The sequence below is a fragment of the Felis catus genome, chromosome A1 (genome assembly GCF_018350175.1).
Source record: "Felis catus isolate Fca126 chromosome A1, F.catus_Fca126_mat1.0, whole genome shotgun sequence".
NCBI lineage: Eukaryota > Metazoa > Chordata > Mammalia > Carnivora > Felidae > Felis > Felis catus.
The window spans coordinates 16,427,942-16,450,917 of NC_058368.1; the positions used below are offsets into that span (position 1 = coordinate 16,427,942).

At 37.3% G+C, this 22,976-nt stretch overlaps 1 protein-coding gene across 6 annotated transcripts in view; it reads right to left on the reverse strand.

Annotated features, from left to right (window-relative positions):
- The window catches only part of TRPC4 (transient receptor potential cation channel subfamily C member 4), a 201,077-nt gene that overhangs the window by 46,046 nt on the left and 132,055 nt on the right, over positions 1-22,976 (reverse strand). For 4 of the 6 annotated variants that reach the window (XM_011284874.4, XM_019825579.3, XM_019825540.3 and 1 more), the window contains one exon: positions 12,040-12,376. The exons of 1 other annotated variant lie outside the window; for it this stretch is intronic. In XM_011284874.4, coding sequence (XP_011283176.1) covers positions 12,040-12,376 — 337 coding nt within the window. Of the gene's footprint in view, positions 1-12,039; positions 12,377-22,976 lie in introns of those variants that run through there. One more of the 6 variants, XM_045052270.1, reaches the window with a different exon arrangement.

Sequence of the window (22,976 nt, forward strand, 5' to 3'; positions counted from 1 at the left end):
TACAGGAGTACTGATGCATAGGGGCACTTGTACCCCAATGTTCATAGCAGCACTCTCAACAATAGCCAAATTATGGAAAGAGCCGAAATGTCCATCAACTGATGAATGGATAAAGAAATTGTGGTTTATATACACAATGGAATATTACGTGGCAATGAGAAAAAATGAAATATGGCCTTTTGTAGCAACGTGGATGGAACTGGAGAGTGTGATGCTAAGTGAAATAAGCCATACAGAGAAAGACAGATACCATATGGTTTCACTCTTATGTGAACCCTGAGAAATTAACAGGAACCCATGGGGGAGGGGAAGGAAAAAAAAAACAGGTTAGAGTGGGAGAGAGCCAAAGCATAAGAGACTCTTAAAAACTGAGAACAAACTGAGGGTTGATGAGGGGTGGGAGGGAGGAGAGGGTGGGTGATGGGTATTGAGGAGGGCACCTTTTGGGATGAGCACTGGATGTTGTATGGAAACTAATTTGTCAATAAATTTCATAAAAAAAAAAAGACATACTTCTTACAGCATAAATCCCCTAAAAAAAAAAAAAAAAAGACATACTTCTTACAGCATAAATCCCGTAAAAAAAAAAAAAAAAAAAAAAAAAAGAAACGCATCAGACCTGAGTAAGATACGATGCACGCTCTGATGTTTGTAGCGAACTTACAATTTATATCATCCAAGGAGGAAAAATGCTAGGTACACTGGAAACAACCCTCCTCCCCCGCAACCTCCCCAGTCCACATCTATGATGCTTTCTCCTACTGAGCCTGGGGACAGTCTCAGAATCAATCACAACTTACATAAGAAAGGTAAGACCAAAACAAGCGACCTAACTAGTGCTTCACTACCAGTTAATAAAGAAAACAGAACTCAATCTCCTTAGTACTCTTAGACGTTTTCTTATTTTTGAAAGTTCAAAATGTGGTTGTTATGTTTTATTTGCAACTCTACCAATATCCAGAGATGAGAATATGTGTGCACTGCAGTTATTAATTGAACAAATGCATTTCAAGTTAACTTTAATCAGAAGGCACAGAGATAACACTTCGACTCTACCAGGTGAGTGAAGTGCCAAGCTCAGTCCAACTGGTAATCAGCTTTGTAATCTGAGATAACAGTCTCATCTCTCTAGATGGTTGTCACCTCATTTCAAAAAAAGAGAGGTTTGGATTATACGCAATCATACGAGAAGTATAATTCTACTTCTGTGGTATAAATAGCCAGACATTACTTTTTCCTGTCTGGATCATTAAATTTTACTAAAATCAGTCATCACAATAGCTGCCATGAAGATTAAAAACTGTCTTGTACCAGAGGACACAGACTTGCTTTGGTCTTCCCCGAAATGCACAAACTAAATCTTTGATATGAAAATTATAGAAACTTTCTTGCCCAATGTAAGGGAGAATTCTCCAGAAATCAGAGTTGCTCCAAAACTGGAATGGATTACCCTGTGCATTGAAGATTCCAATCCAGGGCCTGGAATGTCTTCCATCACTCAGGCTCCAGAGAAATTCTAGAAGTAACTACAAACCTGTTCTATCTGATCTCTAAAGGGCATTCCAATTCTATGAGTTCGTGAAATCTGTTGTTTTCAAATTTGTATATATTATAAAATCAAATTATTTTTCAAGTTTGTACCTATTATAAAATGAAATGTATTTTAAATACCTGCTAGCCATCCAGTGTGTTTATATCTTATTTCCCTTTATTGATAAATTGATAGCTCTCTTCTTGCTTCTACCAAACTGAAAAGCCAAATATGATTATTAACAGCCACCGAAACAGCTAACTGCAAGTATTTTGTGGGTAATTATGTAGGGGAATAAAAACACTAGGGTTAATGGCTTCAGAGGAAAATGGGGAAGTAGTTATAAAGAATTAGTTATGAGCTCAGTACAAAGCAACATTTTAACTTAGAGCTTCTTAGTACCTCAGCAGACTCTGTCACATTAGATGGGTTCAAGGAGATGGCACTTTCATTGGAAGCTTGGACTAGGTGACCTCTAAGGGTTTTTAAGAAGGGTGACAGCAAACACAATTTGGAGATATTATAGTTCCTTTGGAGTTCAAAGAGTATACATTTAATCTGACTTTTTGGATCACACACACAAAAAAATTCTATCACTTTTAGCCTTTGCAAATCACAGCTGTGTGGAGAAAGCAGAGATCCTGATGAAATTGAGGGCTCACACCATCATTTTTTAACCTGAGCTGTGAATACAACTGTCAGTCAGTGCTTGTTGGCTAATGGATTTTGGGAGCTTGTGTTTTTAGAGCACCAGAATGGAGTATCACTTCATATAGCTCTAGTCACCACATACCTGTTTGATAACTATATGTTTCTATTTCTTATGAGCACCATGGTGAAAATACAAGTTTCCTCTGTTCTGGCAATGGTTCACTGAAATTTTTGAAGAAAGCAGCCTTTAGAGAAGCTAGAGGGTGCTATTAACTGGCTGATATATGCATCCAGACAAACTATTCGTGGTAACTAGTCCGAAGAGAACAAAGCTTCAGGAAGCTTCCATCACAAAATGTTTGTCCTGTTCCCACAATGGGAACATTTCAAAATTTCTCTCTGCTGTTTATAAACAGATGACGTGATTTCTCAGAGTCACGGTGGAGGTCTAATTACAAGCATGTATGTCAAGACTGTGGGGACCAGTAGAGGAAAGATCATAGTGCAAATGAGTCAGAGAACTTCCTTTGAAAGATATTTATGGATGCCTGGAAGTTTTTCCTATTTTTTTTCTACCTTTCCCATAACAGTTTTCATCAGGGGCTACTCGAGTGTTCAATTATATCTTATCGTGTGAAGCCAGCTGTGGGGATGAGATGAGGTCGGGAGACCTCAGACGCCACATTTAATGGCCCTGATTTCAGGTGAGAAATATGTAATTCTGTGAACAGACCTCTCGTCTCACCTTCTCTTGCTGTCAGTATTTACACAAAGATTAAATAACCTCAAACAAAGAGCGGGTCGCCTTTTCACCTATGGCCACCTCAAAGGGCTTGTTATGGAAACCCAGGAGCTAGTTGAGGGATCTGACCTTGCAAGTCTCTTAATAGAACACTGCGTTCTACACTGTGGCACCAAATCAATGTAGATAAAAAGAACAAAAAGAATTCCTCCCTGCTGTATTTTCCCCCAAATCAGGGAGCAAAAAAGTAGTCTCCAGTCAAAATTTTGCTTTTGCTTGGAGAAATCTAAATGTAGTTATTTTGCTCCATAGAGGATCACGTTATGCTGGACCCAAAAAAGGCACTCAGTTAGGAGGCAGCTTCTATTGTCTCAGTGTTACACTTAAAACCCAAACAAAGATAAAGACAAGAGTCCCAACGATTCACTTTCTGAAGAGAGTTTACAGAAAATTGTAGCCACCCCCGCCCTTCTAGGGCTTACTAAGAGGTAGAAGGACCATATCTGTTACCAACCACTTGGGCCTCTACCCCCATGGTCTATACAGAGGGAACATTAGGAACAGGTGGTGAGAAAGCCATGAAGTCAGGGTAATAGAGTTTTTGTGCTAATTAGGAATACCAGAGAGAGAGATGAAGGTGATTGCTTACCAGCAGTACCACCTCCCTAAGTCAAGTGAGGGAGATACTGAGGAAATCCCTCGTAAATATGGGGGATTTCTACAACAAGGAAAAACTGGCATCTCAATCTCTCCTGGAGTGTCTACTCAGGCAATGGACTTGCTCATCTCTCCCTGGGTCTGGATCACCAGGGGAAATAAGAAACCAGTGTGTTTTGGCAGTCCGCAACTGGCCGCAGCCTGACCTCCTGTCATTAGCTGTGGCAACGTTTTGGGATGCCCTTGGGGATTGAGTGCTTACCACAGGAAGAAGCTGGGCTTTAGCAATCTTGCCCTCCTGTCCTTGCCAGGGTCCTAGGACCCCAGAAGGAGTCAACTACAGGTTACAAGGAGTTGAGGGACTGGAAGATATCAGGCAGAGTTGAATTGGGGATCCAGAGGACGATGCAGCGTGGAGGCACCCAAGGCCTTCTATGGAACACACATGCACACATCAGGAGAGCCATCGGTCAAGGACTGTCATATAGGCTACACAGTATTAGCCAGCGATGCATAAAACCAATAGGAAAGAACTGTGACGAGGGGCCCAGTGAGGTAATGAAGACTTGTAACTTTTCCTGTCATCCCGCTTCCCTACAGCCACCAAGGAGGAGAACATAAACAGTTTATGCCCTTCTTTCCATTGCAGTGCTGGGGTTGAAGGATGAGCAAAAGATGGACAATTCCAGGTCCTCTGAGCGCTGGGTAAGGCCTTTGTCAGGAAGAGGAAAGCTTAAAATAACTCAAGGTTTCAGGAACTTGATATCTACTAGACATATCATTAAGGTACAGGAAAAGATATTTGGTATAGGGCAGTTGGGCAGAGTGATCAGAAAAAGTAAAAAACATTTCATGTTTAGATTCTAGGGAGTTGAGACTCCTTAATTAAGCTTTTACATGAATACAGAATTTGTATGAAATTGTGCTTCCAGAATTGTTTCTCAATCTTTAATGTTTAAAGACCTCTGGAATTTCTCTTTTTTTAATTTTTGAAAATTTTTAATGTTTATTATTTATTTTTGAGGGAGAGAGGGAGACAGAGTGTGACCAGGGAGGGGCAGAAAGAGAGGGAGACACAGAATCTGAAGCAGGCTCCAGGCTCTGAGTTATCAGCACAGAGTCTGATCCTGGGGCTCAAACTCATGAACCGTGAGATAATGACCTAAGCCAAAGTTGGACGCTTAACCAGCAGAGCTACCCAGGCACCCCAAGACCTCTGGAATTTCTGAATTAATGAACAAAGGGGAGAATTAAAAATGTAAGTTTTTTGTAGAAATTCACAATTGTTATGACTTTAGTCAGTTGGCCATGCTTCAAGAAACACTGACTTAAAGGGGCAGTAAAACATGCAAAAGAATGAACCTGGACTACTTTCTTTCACCATACATAAAAATGAACTCAAAATGGATTAAGGACCTAAATGTGAGACCTAAAACCATAAAAATCCTAGAAAAGAGCACACGTAGTAATTTATCTGACATTGGCCATAACATTTTCCTAGAGATGTCTCCTGAGGCAAGGGAAACAAAAGCAAAAATAAACTATTGAGACTACATCCAAATAAAAAGCTTCTGCACAGCAGAGGAAACAACAAAACTAAAAACAAACTACTGAATGAGAGAAGATATTTTCAAGTGACATATCTGATAAAGGGTTAGCATCAAAAATAAAGAATTTATATAGTCCAACACCCCAAAAAACAAATAATCCAGTTAAAAAATGGGCAGAAGACATGAACAGATGTTTCTCCAAAGAAAACATCCAGATGGCCAACAGACATGAGATGTTCAACATCACTCATCATCAGGGAAATTCAAATTGAAACCACAATGAGATTATCACCTCACACCAGTCAGAATGGCTAAAATAAAAAACAAACAAACAAAAGCAAAACAAAGATAAGAAATAATAGGCGTTGGCAAAAACGTGGAGAGAAGGAACCCTTGTGCACTCTTGGTGGGAATGCAAACTGGTGCAGCCACTGTGGAAAATAGTATGGAGGTTCCTTAAAAAATTAAACATAGAATTACCATATGATCTAGTAATTCCCTTACTGGGTACCCAAAGCGTATGAAAACACTAATTTGAAAGGATATATGCATCTCCTATGTTTATTGAAGCACTATTTACAGTAGCCAAGTTATGGAAGCAGCCCATGTCCATTGATAGATGAATGGATAAAGAAGATGTGGGGTGTGTGTGTGTGTGTGCTGTAATATTACCCATAAAAAAGAATGAAATCTTGACATTTACACAACATGGATGGATTTAGGGGGTATAATACTAAGTGAAAAATTCAGTCAGAGAAAGACAAATACCTTCGGGTCTCACTCATATGTGGAATTTAAGAAACAAAACAAATGAGCAAAGGAGTCCTGAATTCTTGGGCTGCTTTTGCCTCCTTGAATTCTATTCCTCACATTTTGAGGGCAGTATTCACGGTGGATAAAAGTTGTAGTTCTGGAATTACACCAACTGGAATTTGAATCAAGTGCCTGCTGTTTATTAGCTCCTGATCCTGGGCAAGTGACCCAACTTCTCTCAGCCTATTTCCTCTCTATGAAATGAGATACTAACAAGATTTGTTATTAAATGAAGTGACATTACTACAAGTTCAAATGAGGATACACATTTCAGTCATTTAGCACAGTGCCTATCTTCTTGGTTTCTACTATTATTACTGCTATCAGTACTACTGCTATTGTGATTCTGAACTAATGAAAACCACTTTTCATTAGTTCACCCCCGCCCCCCAGTCTTTTACTCTGACCCTCCATCATTTGGTATCTACTCCTATCTCCCTGTCTTTTGCCCTCTTCCCTTGAACTATCTGAATCATGTTGCCAAATATTTTCTCTAACAGTATTGATTTCACTTTTGGGCTACAAGATATGTATAGCATTGTCAGTACCTAAAACACTTAATTTTCTTTCTGATAAAGAAGTCATCGGGCCAGCAGTAGTATGTGCACAACAATTTTAAATTACACAAATATTTCATTGTTTGAAATCTGATAATCTTGATAAGTGTTGGTAAAGGTGATCTTCAACTTTTCCCCCCACACATAAAAAGGAAAATGATGATTACATGTCATAGTCCAATGATTATTTGGCTTTCTTGAAAATTAAAATGTCTCTTTAAATGAATAGGTGGATGTTTTGCACCTATCTTTGGGTGTCTATGTGTGTCTGCAGCCAGTTTGCTGAGGTGGTGGGAGCACCTTGCCAAGGGAGAGAGTCAGGAGACTATATAGAATATCTTTGGGGGGCTGTTTGAGAAGATGGGTAATTCATGGGTGAGGCTGAGAGTATGAGTACCTGAAACCATACGATCTTGATGCCTGTTAGACAAAGATGTAGAAATGGTCCCAAGAAAGGAATATACTTATATAGAATTGTCTCTGTGAGTCTTTATCTAGAGGAAAATGTGATCACAAGTTTTCTTTTTACATTTGCAATTTGGAAGCACTTATTGAAATGTTCAGATTTGTTAATATCAACGCTTTAAAAGATAAAAATGTGAAATAAATCATGGAAATGAGAGGCCAATTTTGTTAGAGAAAAATTGTCAAATAAGTATGTGCTATAGGCAAGATGTATAATCCGGATATTATGAGCAATTCTTAGTTTATGCCTAGGAATCCACTAGAAGCTATTTTTAACAGAGCTCAGATTTCTTCCTATGATACATCTTTTCCTCAGTTCACCCTTCTCCTTATCATGCTCAGCATGCATAGATTTATATACTACATAATTATGGCATATTCTTAGGCACACACATAATATCAAGTCACTTCAGTATCCATTTTTCCTTTCTCATGGAGAACAAAGTATTTCCTGCTTCATTAATGTGATAGCCTCCATTAACACCCACTTTTATGAAAAATGTTACCCATTTCATAATTTCTTTTTGCTAAGCTGATAACGTAAGTCTACATCTCAATATTTCACATATATATTTATATCTGTACACTTTTTTTTTGCAGGGAATAAGCTACGATACAAATTTGATAGTTACAGTTGAATTATGATGGATTCTATAGGACAATCAAAACCAGTTTTTGGGAAGGCCTTAAAAATTAGCATTCAAAAGTTGGTTTTACTTCATATTACCTTCAGAAAGAAAATGACATCCATTTGAGAAAAAAACTGCTGCTATAATTTAAATAAATTCTCATTATATATAAAGATAACATGCTATATTTAGTTTGCATGTAAATTTTATGGAAAAGGGAACTTCTGATATGAATATTCATTCTCATATCCCTGGTATTCTATGTTAAAAACCAAAACTTTGAATAAATTAAGAGTGTCAAGGTCATGGCCCATCAGAATGTAGAAGTGACCAGATCTCTAATCTGGCCCATGGCTCCTTTGAATCCATCATTCAGTCTTTCCAATAACACTTTCTCTCAGACACTTGAAAGGTATAGGTCTGTCATCAGGCCCATATGCTAGAACTATCATTTTTCACTTTTTATTCTAGTTTAAATGGGTAATGTGACACTCTGAGTGCATTGGTGTCTATGTGCCTAGAATCTGCCTATCTATTGAGATAGTTCTAACTGTATTATCTGTGGTTAGTTTTCTCTTTTGGTTAGGACTGTATCTCCAGATGACCACATCCTAAGTTTGATCCCTGCATGAGGCCTTTAGATTTCTTTGCTTATACGCTAAAACTTATCCTGACAGCAGACATCCACAAGAGTGTTGTTTGATGGGAGAAAGAAGGGTCAGTAACCTTCCATACAAGAAAGTCTGAAGGAAAAATCATTCAAAGGTACAGCTTATCAATGATTCCGCAGTGGAAGAATACCAGGGTTATTGCAGACTGTTTTCTCAAGATATAAAACTCAATAGACTTCAATTTAAATAGTCAACATGATGTTGAACTTCCAGAGGAAAGATATTGAAATAACAGGGAAAAATTATTCTACCCCTGTACAAAATCTCAAGATATCTGGATCTGTCAGACCAAATAAGTTTGTATTGTAGAAACACAGCAAAGTATATGAAAGAACAGAAATTCCAAAGCAAAAACATACTTCTTAAGGAGATAAAGGGATCAGTTTGAGAGATTATACTCTGCACTTAGAAAACTTTTCTACTCAGGAAAAGTTAAAATTTATGGTATGAATATATAAAACAAATCAAAAGTCTTTTTGTCAGAATTGGTGCAGCCGCTCTGGAAAGCAGTGTGGAGGTTCCTCAGAAAATTAAAAATAGACCTACCCTATGACCCAGCAATAGCACTGCTAGGAATTTACCTAAGGGATACAGGAGTACTGATGCATAGGGGCACTTGTACCCCAATGTTTATAGCAGCACTCTCAACAATAGCCAAATTGTGGAAAGAGCCTAAATGTCCATCAACTGATGAATGGATAAAGAAATTGTGGTTTATATACACAATGGAATACTACGTGGCAATGAGAAAGAATGAAATATTTTGTAGCAACGTGGATGGAACTGGAGAGTGTGATGCTAAGTGAAATAAGCCATACAGAGAAAGACAGATACCATATGGTTTCACTCTTATGTGGATCTTGAGAAACTTAACAGAATCCCATGGGGGAGGGGAAGGAAAAAAAAAAGAGGTTAGAGTGGGAGAGAGCCAAAGCATAAGAGACTCTTAAAAACTGAGAACAAACTGAGGGTTGATGGGGGGTGGGAGGGAGAGGAGGGTGGTGATGGGTATTGAGGAGGGCACCTTTTGGGATGAGCACTGGGTGTTGTATGGAAACCAATTTGACAATAAATTTCATATATTGGAAAAAAAAAAGTCTTTTTGTCAGGATTATACAATGGGAGGTATAAAAGTTATCATTTCTTATAAATTATATCATAGGTCTGGGGAACAGCCCCTGAAAACGGAAGGAAAGTAAAGCGAGGAGGAAGGAAAAAGCTTTTCTTTACACAAAAAGTAGCCCACAGAGTGACTTGGGTTGAAAATCTAAGTTGGTTCAAGAAGACTTGAGAAAAACCCATGCATAGACCCTCAATCTATCACTGGGAAAACTAACGTGATGAGAAACATATTTGTAAGCCATACTCTTCTCTGTAAGTCATTCAGTCTTGTTATTATAAACCTAGAACCTCACAGCGGAGGGACTGTGAAATGTTTAGCCACTGACTTTTTACCAGACAGCAGTATTAATAAGGAAGACAAGATAGAAGTCTCATTAATACAGTTATGAAATCAGAACAGGCCTTTTTGTCTATATCCCACCTTTGGTCAAAGGTTATAGCATTTCTACCCTGTTGTCTTTAGTCTCTTCCCCACCTACCCTGGCTTAAAAAAACAATGCAAAACAAAACGTCTTTTTCTGCCCTAATAATGACAGCTCCCCAGCACAGGGCAATAGGACTCAATGGGACTTTGAATCTTTCATTTTTTTTTTTTTATGAAGATACTGGAAATCCTGAGAGCTTGTGACCACTCATAATTTACTAGTTTCTTAGTGACAGAACCTGGTCATGTATTCAAATACAGTGCTTTTTCTACAAGAGCCCAATAACATAGTGAATATAGCCTTTAATCATGGATGTATCAAAACACTTAGAACTCAGTCTGAGATATGAGACACTCAGAATTCACTAGCCTTGACAGGCCTATCTGATATAGAAAATTCTTTCTCCATGCCCAGGTATTTAAGCAGGAGGATCGTTCGTATATATTTTTTATTCTAGAAAATCTCTTTGCATCCTAAAAATTCCCAAGTAAATTAATTGCCTAGGTCAGGATAGCTTAAGAAAATGTTGCCTTTAGAAGATATTTCCCCAGGCTGGAATTTTAATTATCACAATTAAATTTGTACCTTATTTAACCATTCAGCTGAGGATTGGATATGATTTCTAGCCAGCTTTCATGGAAAATTCTATTACAAGTTTTGCAAGAAGGAGGCAGCCAATGACTCTTTTAATTGCACAAGTTACTAAAGGCTTGAAGCTTGTATTTTTTAATATCATTTACTGTTTTCTGGCATGTAACATATCTCATTGTTTATTATCTATTTCCTCTAGTCACTATTGCCCTGCACTGCACTTACTATACAGAAAGTAGTCTATATATTTTCATTGAGTGCATAAAGGAAAGTCTAGAAATACTATCTCTGCTTATACTGCATTGTAGCTATGGCATTTTTCAAAACTAAATATTCTATATTTCATTTGGAATATCAATTTTTAGACATTCTATATAAGTTCCCCATAATGGGAAATTTAACCTCCAAAATGCTTCTTTAAGAATTGTTTACAAGAAATTTTCTATGAAGAAATATCTATAAAGAACATATTCCTAATGTGAGCTATTTAATTTAAAAGGGAATGGGCAGGGTAATTTTATATTGAATATCAACTACAATGTCATAATTATTTTATTAAGCTTTCTCCTAATTTAAGCAAGATCACACTTTATGCATTCCATATTAATGAGAATGTACTCTGTTTTAAAGTTCACCTAAGAAGGTGCTTTTTCCAACATTTGTAAAACATACCGAATCTTGTTCCTATGAACTTTTCTTATTGTCAGTACTTAGAGTAGTTATAATGTTTAAAATCAAAGAGTACCTCTACCTCAGATTCAGATATAGTCCTGTTTTCTTTCCTGCCTTTTCCACATTTTACAATTTCTCCAGTAATTTTGACAGTTAAGCCAAACTGATCTTCTGAGACTGTGAATCATGAAATTTTCACATATTTTCTAATTACTAAATGATGAGATGGATATGATACCAGAGAGGTTTAAAATGATGAGCTAAATTGAGAAAATATGATTTTTAGCAAACCACAGTAGGTTAGAGGAAAGAGTAATTAAAATGTGAATTTTAACTATGGCTACGATAAGAGAGTAAAACAAAGTTTTTACCAGCTACTTTAAGCTTTTCTACCTTGATTTCTACAGATCCCAGAACATTTTTCTTTCTATGGAAAGAACAGAGAGAGATTGGAGGATGTCCTAGAGTTTAATTTTCTATTATTTTGGTTGAATATATAATTTCAAAGATAAAGTTAAATGGATTGGTTTTAAAGAATGGTTATAGTTACTTTATGTACAGAATTACTAATTCTGCAGAGTGATTTGTAATTTGTCTTTTGGAAGGTGTATCCATTAAGAAAACTACAATGATCAGTTACATATGGCCAATGAGATATGTCGAAAGTCTTTAAAAGACAAGCTTACAAACAAAAAACCCAGAAAATCATTCATGGGGCATGATGTCATTAAAATCTGAAATCTTAAAACCTACAGTTACATTTCATAGGCTGCACTTGGGGGCAAGTTCCCCAAAACTTGCAAAAGTGTTTATTTAGTTTGGGGATTAGGCCTTGGAGCTCAAATGGTCAAACCTGTTTTCAACATTCCTGTGTCCCAAACTTTAATGAATATTCTTTTCTGGGCAACAAAATTCCATGGCAGCAACACGTTTTTATTATATTTTCTATAGTAACACATTTACCCAGGACCCACGGTAATATCATCCACTCGACGATGGTTGGTGGTGGACCTTGCCTGTTCAAGTCTGACCTGTCGATGTGCTGAGAGGCAAGCAGCAGCAGGAACAAAAAAGTCAAATAGGACGCTGTATGGCAGATGAACTTGATAAAGGGCTTTCTGATGAACAGTCCCAGTGGGCTTTTAGGAGCTATAAGATAGCACACAGAGAAGACGGGAAAAAGGAGTCCTATTATGAAACACGTCACCATCTTCACTGCCCAGTGTCGTCTCCTCCAGCCCGGGAACTCATCATACCAGCGAGATGCAAGCAGTTGTTGACAGTTGGGCTGAGCAACAAACTACACAGAAAGGAAAGGAAAAGCAAGAGTCAGTGTCACATATGGTGGATTCAGTTCATCAGTAAGACCACAGATTTATCTTTAAAGCCAGAAGTTCTGCTTTAAATAATTTTATGTTGGGTGCCTGGCTGGCTCAGTTGGTAGAGCAAATGATTCTTGATTGTGGGGTTGTGAGTTTGAGCCCCACCTTGGGGGCAGAGATCACTTAAAAATAAAATTTCTTAAAAATTAATAATTTTATATTTAAATAATCATTAAGTCCTTTAACTCATTCTGTGAATAAAGCCTCTTTATGTAATATTTTATACCCAAGGCATAGTGCTATGGGCTTAGTCAGATGTGACAGAAATCATGGTTGTACAGATGTAAAAATACAGATGGAGAACAAGAATAGTCATAAGACACACTGATGAGTGAGCAAAGTTGTGTACAAAGGCATACACACACACACACATATATATATGTACATATATATATGATATATATATGTGGCGCAAGAAAAGATGTCAATAGTGCTTGTTTCTTAGTTTACTGGTTGTTTTCTGGTTATGACATTATACTAGATTTCATTTTTATATTTGTGTATACTTTTAACATTTTGTATGATAAATACTATCTTTTTATCATCAGAAAAAGTAATTATACTTTTAATTGGGTTGAGACATTAAGAAAAACATACATGAAAGCATATTAGGATTACCAGAATGTAAATCATCGTAGTTGAATTTGGTGGAAATAAACCCTATACTTGCCTAAGTATAATCAATTACCATATACCAAACATTTCACAAACATAGCATTGTTTTATCTTGCCAACATTTTGGGGATATAGCATAGAACTTACTCTCTTTTAAGGATGAGGATACAGGGTGTTATAAGAGGTCAGTAAATTTATTTAAGGGCACATATCTAGTAAGTGATAAAACATTTGAGTAACTGGTCTGGGATTTTTTTTTTTTTTCTGCACACTACATTTCTCACTGGGACTGACAGCCAGGCATTAATATAAATTCAGAGGGAATTATTTCTTCCAGATGGAATGGTCCAAGAATGCTGCCCAGTGGATCTGGCTTTGAAGGGGCAGATTTCTATAAGCAGAGAGGAGAAGGGGAAGGCAATTAAAGGCAAGGTATGGGGAGAGAGAGAACATACTCTGGGAAGAAGTGTTTAAGGGATGCCCTGTGGGCACTGTTGACTGAAGAAGAAGCTTTAGTGTCTTGTAAGGGACTTGGAGAAGTTCCTTTGATATTCTTTTTCGTCTTCGGTTTTAGCCTGTATAGATCTCCTTGAGACAAGACTTGCCCTTACTCTTTTTTGGTGGTAAGCAAGCAAAAAATCCCTGGGTTCACATAATCCCGTGATTATCACAAACTAAAAGCTCTTTGAGAGTGAAAGGAGAGAAAGGATGATTGACTAAAAGAGAAATTCAGTAGTTGAGATGTGCAAACATATCAACTGGACATGAAATGATTTTTCGTGCAACTGTTTCTCATCACCTTGTCTTGGATACTCTACTCATCAAAGGACACAGAGGGCAAAAAATATGTAATAAATCAAATTTATAATAATGTGCTTAGTAAATATAGATAAAATAGAACTGTGTTTCATCAAGACTTAGATCATGAGGGCTGTCTTCATTACTTTGAAAGTAATTAGTAAAATCAAATTTTATAACCCAAAGAATAGCTTTTCTTAACACAGTCCTTGCCTATTATTCTGGTCAAAGTCAGGCATCTGGAAGTCAAAATAGAGTTCTTGCTGATATATATGCAGAGTAATGGCAAAGAATGGTAAGTCGTTAACAAGCCCTGTCCTTTTTAAGAGTTGTCCCTCCAGCACATACAGGATCCTTCCCACCAGGGTTCTATAAACAAATCAGTCTTTCATCTTCTTTCTATTTTTTTTCATGTAAAACATTTCTCATACTATTAGAATTCAGCACAACTGAAAGACCTTAATAAAAGGGAGTTAAACTTCCAGAAAATGCAAGATTTAACAAGCAGTTGCTAGAATATCTCATTAATCCTCACACACTGAAGAAACACTATAAGGGACTAAGTATGAATGATATATTTAATACATGCAGAAAAAGTGAAAGAAAGGTACATACTTTGTTCAAGATGATCTGGGTGAATACTAGGACTTATAACCAATGCCCTTCTTGGCCAAAATCTCATTACAGCATGGGACACCCCAGGACAATTGAGCAAATAGCTTTATTAGGAACATTTAAGGTTTTCTCAGATAAATGTTTCTGTTGCCTAATACACATGTATAGACTGTGTTAAATTATCCAGAAGAAGCAAACTATTTAGTCCTTCTAGGAACACCTGCATTGCCAAACAGTAGGTTAGCCTTCGTTCTTACTAATACTTTTTTTCTTAAAAGGTTTTTTTTTAATTATTGTAAACTATACATCTGTGCTTAATTAATGAACAGTGTACAAAGTTTTCTTCTAGACACAGACACAATGAAACTTATACAGACCTAAAGAATAGAAATAGGATTATAAGAAGAGCAGGGGTGAGTGTACATAATATACAAGTTTCCCCAAATTTGGATATTATTTGACTACAAATTTGTTCCAATCATAGGATTAAAATAAACCAAAAAGTATTCCTAAGAATCACTGTAAATCTAAATGCCCTCACAATGGTTTTACATCCTCCTTCTACTACACCTGTTCACTACATGTCTTCACCCGCATTTTCCATGAAAAAAAAGTGGGTTTCATGGTTAAATTAGTTACCAAAATAAGAATTAAAAGAATTAAACTTCTATACTACAGGGTTTTGTAGAGTCTTTAATTGCTAAAGTGGATTAAAACATTCCATTCTCTCATTCCTTCCTCTTTCCATTTTTCTTTTTTTCTTTCCTTCATGCTCTACTCTGTACTTCATCTCTTGTCTCCTTCTTCCTTTCTTTCTCTCATCCCCAACCCCCAGCCTCTTGGTTTATTTGGCTTATTTAGAGAGACACAGCTTTACCCCAACTCCCTCTGAAAGACACCCTCAGAGAGGGCCATCCTATCTCTCACACCTGCCACTGGCCCATTCCAACAAAGCCCTTTCCAGATGGGCGTTCACATTGCCTGCAGCATGCCGGGAGCCCAGAGCCTCTGCCTCTTCTGCTTCATCTTTCTACTGCACGTTGAGTCACAGGAACACCCTTCCCAGGACTGGGGGAAGTAGGGTATCTCTTCAGGCAACACTTTTCTCCCTACAGCTATTGGCCAATTCTAGCACGACTACAGCCATCCCATTAAAATTCATATTAAAACATTAGGAACATTCAAATTCACATTGGTGCCATGCATTTATAAAAGACACTAGAAGAAAAAAAGGAAAAACTTCCTATCCCTCTCTTTCAGTAACCTTTAAAAGAATTTCAAAAGCCCGTTCTCATGATTATTTATCAAATCCTTGAGTCATGGAATTTGATATATTGAAGAAACTGTAAAGATTACTGAAATCTAACTTTTACAAATAAAGAGAAATCTGGTATGAATGATTTTAAAACAACTACTCAAAATACTAAAGCAATCAACAAATCAACACCATAAAGGAAACAAACAAAAATGATGAAAGAGGATAAAGAAAGACTTACTTTTACCACAAAGTAAAAAGAAACAAACAAACAAACAAACAAAAAATACCCCAAACTCAAAACCAGGCAGACCAAGAAGCCTCACTACTACATGGGCAGGTATTAAATATTAATTGGATATGAATGTAATAAACAGAAGAGAGTTCCAAAATTAATGAAGCCCTAGTAATTAAAATGACTATAGATCTACTTGGTATTTGTCTCAGTGTTTGTATTTTATCTTTTCAGTTTTGAAGTACTTTTTATAGCTTAAAAATTTGTATCCAAAGTTCAGACTGCAGTCATATTCTCTATAAGAGCAAAATCGAGATTCTGGGAACAGCCAACATGGCTACTTTATGCATCTTGAGTAAGTGGGATAGTTAACATGAGAGTTGAGAATGGACTTGAGTCTCAAGAGAATTGAAACTTTTGAGGTGAATGTATTATAGTGATTTACATAACAGACAATCTGATTTCTTTGCTTAAAAAGGACCACAGTTTCCTCTGGGTCTTACTGTTTCTTTCTGAGCAATTAAAAAATAATCTATATCCTTTGGGGTTTTATTTCCTCTGCCCAGGAATGCTTTTCAGCAGCTCATTTTGTAATGTTGATAGCAAGGTTTAAGGATTATTGGTAGGCAAGGAGCTTTAGGGAATTATTTTGTCCATAACTAAAAACCACTTCTTCAACTTCAATCCCAAATTTCCTTCATAGTTCCCAAGGCCCTTTAACCACGTGAGTCTCTCCCTGTTTCTTAGAGATAGCTTTAGCTGTGTTCCTCATTAAAACAATGCTGGTCTCCTGGAGCACAGTCATACTATGTAACTGCTCAGACGCTGCTACTTTATTAATCAAACATCATTTTCACCTTGTCCTCCCTACTTTAATTAAACCAATAGCATCATCTATGAGTTGGACATTGGCTAGATAAGTGGGGAGAGGACCCAGATCTGTTAAGAACCAGATATATCTGTCTTCTAGGAACTCAACATACGTTGGGGACTGATCGTGTGACCAGTCCTCCAGTTTTTCTAATATTTTCTATTTTTCTATTTTTTGCTTTCCTCACTTAAGGTCAGTCTTCTTACTGAGGTTATAAACAGGCAAATTTAGTTCAGTGAAGATGCCTTAGCTGTCATATGCACAGAAGTCACACACCTGGCACATATTCTATGGTCCAGATTAGTGTAATTTAACAGGACATTATACGATGTGCTAAAAAAGAGGTAGAGTATAGGAGGGATTGTGCCCAACATGAAGTAATCCGAGAAAACTGAAGACAGGAACAGGATTTGCTAGTTAATTCTGAAGTAACAGGTAGAATTTTGATAGGCACAGCAGTAGGTGGATGTGTTTTAATTTAGATTTAGAGACTATCATCTTAAAACCTTCAGGATGGACATAGGTATGTTCAGATGAGCTATCCCTTGAGCTAGAAGGTCAGCATCAATGGTGAATATACCAGTGACACAGTGTGAAGGGAAACTGCAGTCATATTTTGAGACGTCGGTGAAAATGTTTATTGAGGCAATGCTTGAGTCTAGATCCTTGCTGCTCAGTGTGGGCTGAGGCCAGTGGCACTGGTTTCAACTGGAAGCTCATCAGCTATGCAAAATATTAGGTCCCACTCAGGACTTGCTGAATAAGATCGACATTTGACACTGTGCTTCCTATGAATGTTAACATTTGATAAACATTGGCTTAAAGGATTTTATGTTTAACGAAGTTTTATTTAGCTCTGTTGTATCTGATAAATGCTTCCAGAGTAGTTTTAATTCAATGTAAATATACATTTGAACACTTATGAATCCCAAGAGCAAATCTGTTTGTGAGGGAGTAGGGGTACTCGGGTGTGTGGTGTGTATTTGTGTGCAGGAGTTTGCTTTCAGCTAAATCCAGCTATGAGTCGTATGAGAACTTGGGTGAGGGGAACTAGCCACAGAGTGGGGCATTCTCAAAATTGAGTAAGCAACAGGGTTGCCTGGAGGCTTGGTACAAACCATGTTCCTGAGCCCCACCTCGGTATTTCTGATTCAGTAGGTTCAAGGTGAAGCCCTGAACTTTGCATTTCTGCCAAGTTGCCATGTGATGCTGCTGTTGGGGATGCAGAGACAAATGATAAGAACCACTGTTTTACAGAACAACACTTTTTAAATAATATAGGATAGTCTTCCAGTTTTTCCAACTTTTTCTATTTTTCTAATTTTTTCTTTCCTTACCTAAGTCAATCCTCTTTATTGAGGTTATGAACAGGCAAATTTAGTTCATGAAGATGTCTTTGCTGTCAGATGCATAGAAGTTACACATCTAGCACATATTCTGTGGTACAGATTGGTGTAATATCTAATTACAGGAACAAACACAAAAATATTAAGAGTCATCCCCATCAAGTCACTGAACTGTAGTGCAGACAGAACAGCTGAACACAGTGCAGTGGTAGCCAGAGGATAACAGCTGACTAATTCACCATATAAATGCCTGGAAAGACCTAGACCAGCATGAAACAGACTGGGATGCAATGAATAGGAGAGACATGAGTAGATTTAAGGACCTGGATCAGTTAAGGAGAAAAAAAATTCTCATACCTAGTTTCTGACAGATCTTTACCCTACGCATCACCATCATGACCTTACAGTAAAATGACAAATCATATTGTCTCTATATAATATATTTGGATGTTGTAGAGATTAAGAAGATACAAGCCTTGGAACAGCCCACTGGGATCTGAATCCTGATCTGCTGTTTCCTGATTGTGCGAATGTTAATAAATTATTAAATTTTCAATGTGATTTTTTCCCTGATATGTGGGGATAATAGAAACACTTACCATATAAGGTTATTATAAAATTAATTGAACTAGTACATGAAGAATACAGCAGTTCCTAGGTGATACTTATGTTCAATAAGTGCTAGGCATTACTATTATTGTATATACACACATATATTTACATGCACAAGAATATGTGTATACACACATATGTCCATATACATACAAAGTTACATAGTCGTCTTTTAAAAAAAATGTTTATTTATTTATCTTGAGAGAGAGAGAGAATAAGAGTGAGCAGGGGAGGGGCTGAGAGGGAGGTAGAGACAGAATCCTAAGCAGGTTCCACATTGTCAGCGTGGAGCCTGACACGGGGCTTGACCTCACAAACTGTGAGATCATGACCTGAGCTGAAATTGAGTTGGACACTCAACTGACTGAGCCACCTGGGTGCCCCACAGTTATCCATGGTTTTATACTAAAATATATAATACTTATTCATTTTCTGAATTTTACAGAGTATTGCTGTTATGTCAGTTGATATATATATTTACATATTATATAACCTCATTTTAATTAATGGAATGTCACAAAATAGGGGATTAGTTTTAAAAGATTCTATAGGGAACTTACTTTAAGGAGATGGTAATAATTATTCAAGCATAAGGTAATACCAATACGGTAAATAGTTGACTGAGTTTTTATTAGACTCATTAAAAGGTAAAAAATCAGTGAAGATTCAATCATATCTGAGGAGGAATTGGCAAAAAAGCTTGAGATAAGCCAAGAAGACTGATTAGAGTCTGTTCTCTGCAAACTTATTGGCCAAGAAACCCCTTGACTCTGTCAAGGTCAAAGAATCTCCCATCTAGTCATCAAATCACCTGATTACTCTCCTTGGACTTAAATGTCAAATTCATATTTGCAAATTGGGACTCAAGGAGTAGCTCAAAGCACATTTCTAGGGCATCAGTTCTGATGTCTCCACATCCAGAAGGGAAGATGACAACTGAACTCCATCTGATCGTGTTGGCGAGGCAGGGGCAGGATTTAACTTCTTACATCATTTCTGGGCCTAAATTCAAAATTGGTTTGGCAACTGAGCTGGGATATGAGTGGGCAGTAATGGGAAGTTGAAAATGCAGAGGCAAAAGGAATAAGGTAGGAGGTGATAAAGCCAATGTTGAATACATTAAATTATTGAACATGGCAAATAAACAAAACCCAATATAGGTAATGGGAAGGTAGAGTTAATAGATATTGTTCTCTGAAAATCACAAAGGGCAGCATTTGGTACAAATTCCCTATCTATTCATCAATACCTCTCTTCAAGATATATGTGAAAGACTGTTTTAAACTGTCATGGAAGGTAGATGAAACACTGCCAGTTATTTCTAGGTGGCTACCTAGAAGTTTTCTTAAAAAATGAAGAGAGGCGTGGAGGAAGACAATTATACAGTTTTGAAGAAACCACCATTTGACTCTGGCTCATGTAGGGGAATAGAAGGTGAGAACGGTAGATGCAAAATGGAAGCAGGTTTGGTCCTGATCCCAGCCAGCCAGTTCCCACCTCTGGGCCAGTTCCCACCTCTGATGAGCCACCAACAGTTTCTGCTCTGAGAAGCAGCACAAAGGTGCTCCACTTTTACTCAGAAACTCCCAGGGAGACTTTTACTGAGGACCAAAATCTGTTCCCCTTTCTTCCATTGGAACAAGAATCCAGAAGGGAAAAAAGAGACACAATGGGAATGAATACTAGTTATCCTTATGAGATGAAACAGTATGGTTCCTTTTTTCCTCCTTCCCTTCCCTTTTAATGTAACATCAAACATATATTTCTGAGAAAATTAAATTGTACAAGACCCTGCACAATAGGGTGTTCTTTATACCTTCTTTTCAGAAACAACGGTTGACACCATAGAACACAGTCCCTCCTCTACTCTGCCAATTTATACTCATAAATGATATAAGTGTAGAGTTATATTTGTTTCAAATGTGTTAGATCCTATAAGCAGATAAGTTTTTCACTCTAGTCTCAAGGTCAAGAATAAAGTCATTTCCTTTATGCTCACTAATCTCTTTTCCTGCCACTGAACTCCTTTCTGCCTCCCTGACAACAGCTCCTCAGACTATCTCGGCTAACACATTTCCTGGGCTAAAAATAACACTCAGTTGTTAATTATCTGTTTATTGAGGTTGGAATGAATTTAACTAGTCTACAATGGGGAAAGGAAGGCTATGTGTTTTGGAAACAGCAGAGCCCACACAGTAACTGACCAGCCGGCACTTTCTGCTCCAACGTGTAGGACAACAGAGGGGAGAACTGAACATAAACAGCACATAAAAGCGCCAGAGAAGAAAACAGTTTCATGTGCCTCAGCCAGTCTCTGACATTACTCTCTAAAGCTGAGAAGAATATGGATAAAGTGTTTGTTCCAGAGGAATTATTCCTTGGTATCCTTTTTCATTCCTTCTCCCTCTCTCCTCCCTCATCTCATTGTCACCCACGTGTTTGTCTGCAAAGTTCCTTTCATGCTGCCCTCCTCTCCATCCCCTCTGCCCTATCTCTAACCTAGTTCTTCATTTCTCTCAATGATTATTAACTAATGGGCTTCCCTCTCTCTCTCTCTCTTTTGAAATGACTGAAATTATGTTCTTAAAAGTGAGATTATCATTTTCTGGATTTCTATTTCCCATGAGTACAAGCGTTGCTCGTTCACATCCTGGTCTGGGTAGCCTTATGGTAACTCTCTGAGTTAATGCACATCTCAGTCAGTACAGATAGATCATGAAGCATGTGTGAAGAATGACCTGAAAACAAGAAATAAACTGTTATATAAGAGGAAATTAGTTACTGAAAACTTAGACCTGTAACCATCGTTAGGAATTCTTCAAAGGAACTCAACCTGCAACCCAAAGGAAATGAGGGCACATAAGAATGTTACTGATTTTTCTAACCCAGGGTACTTCTAGCCTTGTGAATATTAAAAGTTTTTGCATATAAACTAGATCTTCAGGTGATTCCTAAGGCTTAATTAAAATAGAGTTGCTCATTGTATTAGTTTCCTAGGACTGCCATAACAAAGTACCACAAACTGGGTGGCTTAAAGCAATAGAATTTATTAGCTCACAGTCTAGAGGCTTAAAGTCCAAAATCAGCATGTTAAGAAGAAAGCTGTACTCCCTCTAAGACTTTGGGTGGAATCCTTCCTTGTCTTTTCCTACCGCCTAGAAGTGGCCTTGGCATTCCTTGCCTTGCAGTTGGATTATTCCAATCTCTGTCTCTCTCGTCACATAGCTGTGTGCCTCACTCCACGTCCTCTGCTCTGTTCTTACAACGACATGAGTCCTATTGGATTAAAGGCCTATCTTACTCCAATATGACCTCATCTTAACTAATTTCATCTGCTAGAACTCTTTTCTGAAAATGATCAAATTCTTAGGTACTTGGGGTTAGTATCCTAACACATCATTTTTTTTGAGGGGGGACATAATTTAGACTATAATATTCCCAGTTCCTCATTTTCTCAGAGTTGCCTATCATATAGCTTTTGGTTCTATAGTTTATATAAAAATGGCTCTTTTAAGTGCTCCAAATACTTTTCAAATCCATAAATAATATTTCAGAACTCTGTCTTCCACTCTATGTTCAATGTGCCTCCCTCTCCTATTTTTCTACTTCTTTATTTTCTCACCATGATTGATAATAAATGACAACGACTAATAAGGAATTAAGAAGAGTAATTATCAATAACATTATGACGTGAGGGAACTCTACATGCAGGCAGCCAGCTGTCCTTATGATGCAAGTTTAAGATTGTCTGTAAACAAAAAGATAAAACCATCTCCTGTAACAGTCTGCTACTATAATTAAACTTTCTACCTAAGGGCTTTCTGGTGATGTGCGTATTTTAACTGGCATAAAATATTACGATGCTTAGGCAAGCAAGGCATTAAGCATATACACCAGAGTTACCTAGCTGAAATAGTCACATGATGGGATAAAAAAAACAAAAACAAAAACAAAAAAAACTAACAAAAAACCAAAAACCAAAAACCAGAGCTTTGGTGGCTGGAAAAATGAGAGACATGAAATGTTGATCTGGATCAGTACTATACCCCTAGTGAAGAACTCTAAGGACTCGGAGAAACATATAGATGCTGATTATTTGAGAGAAGACATCTGAGATTAGGTATAAAATAGAACTCTCCAACATAAGAAAAACTTTACCTAAGTTTTGCCT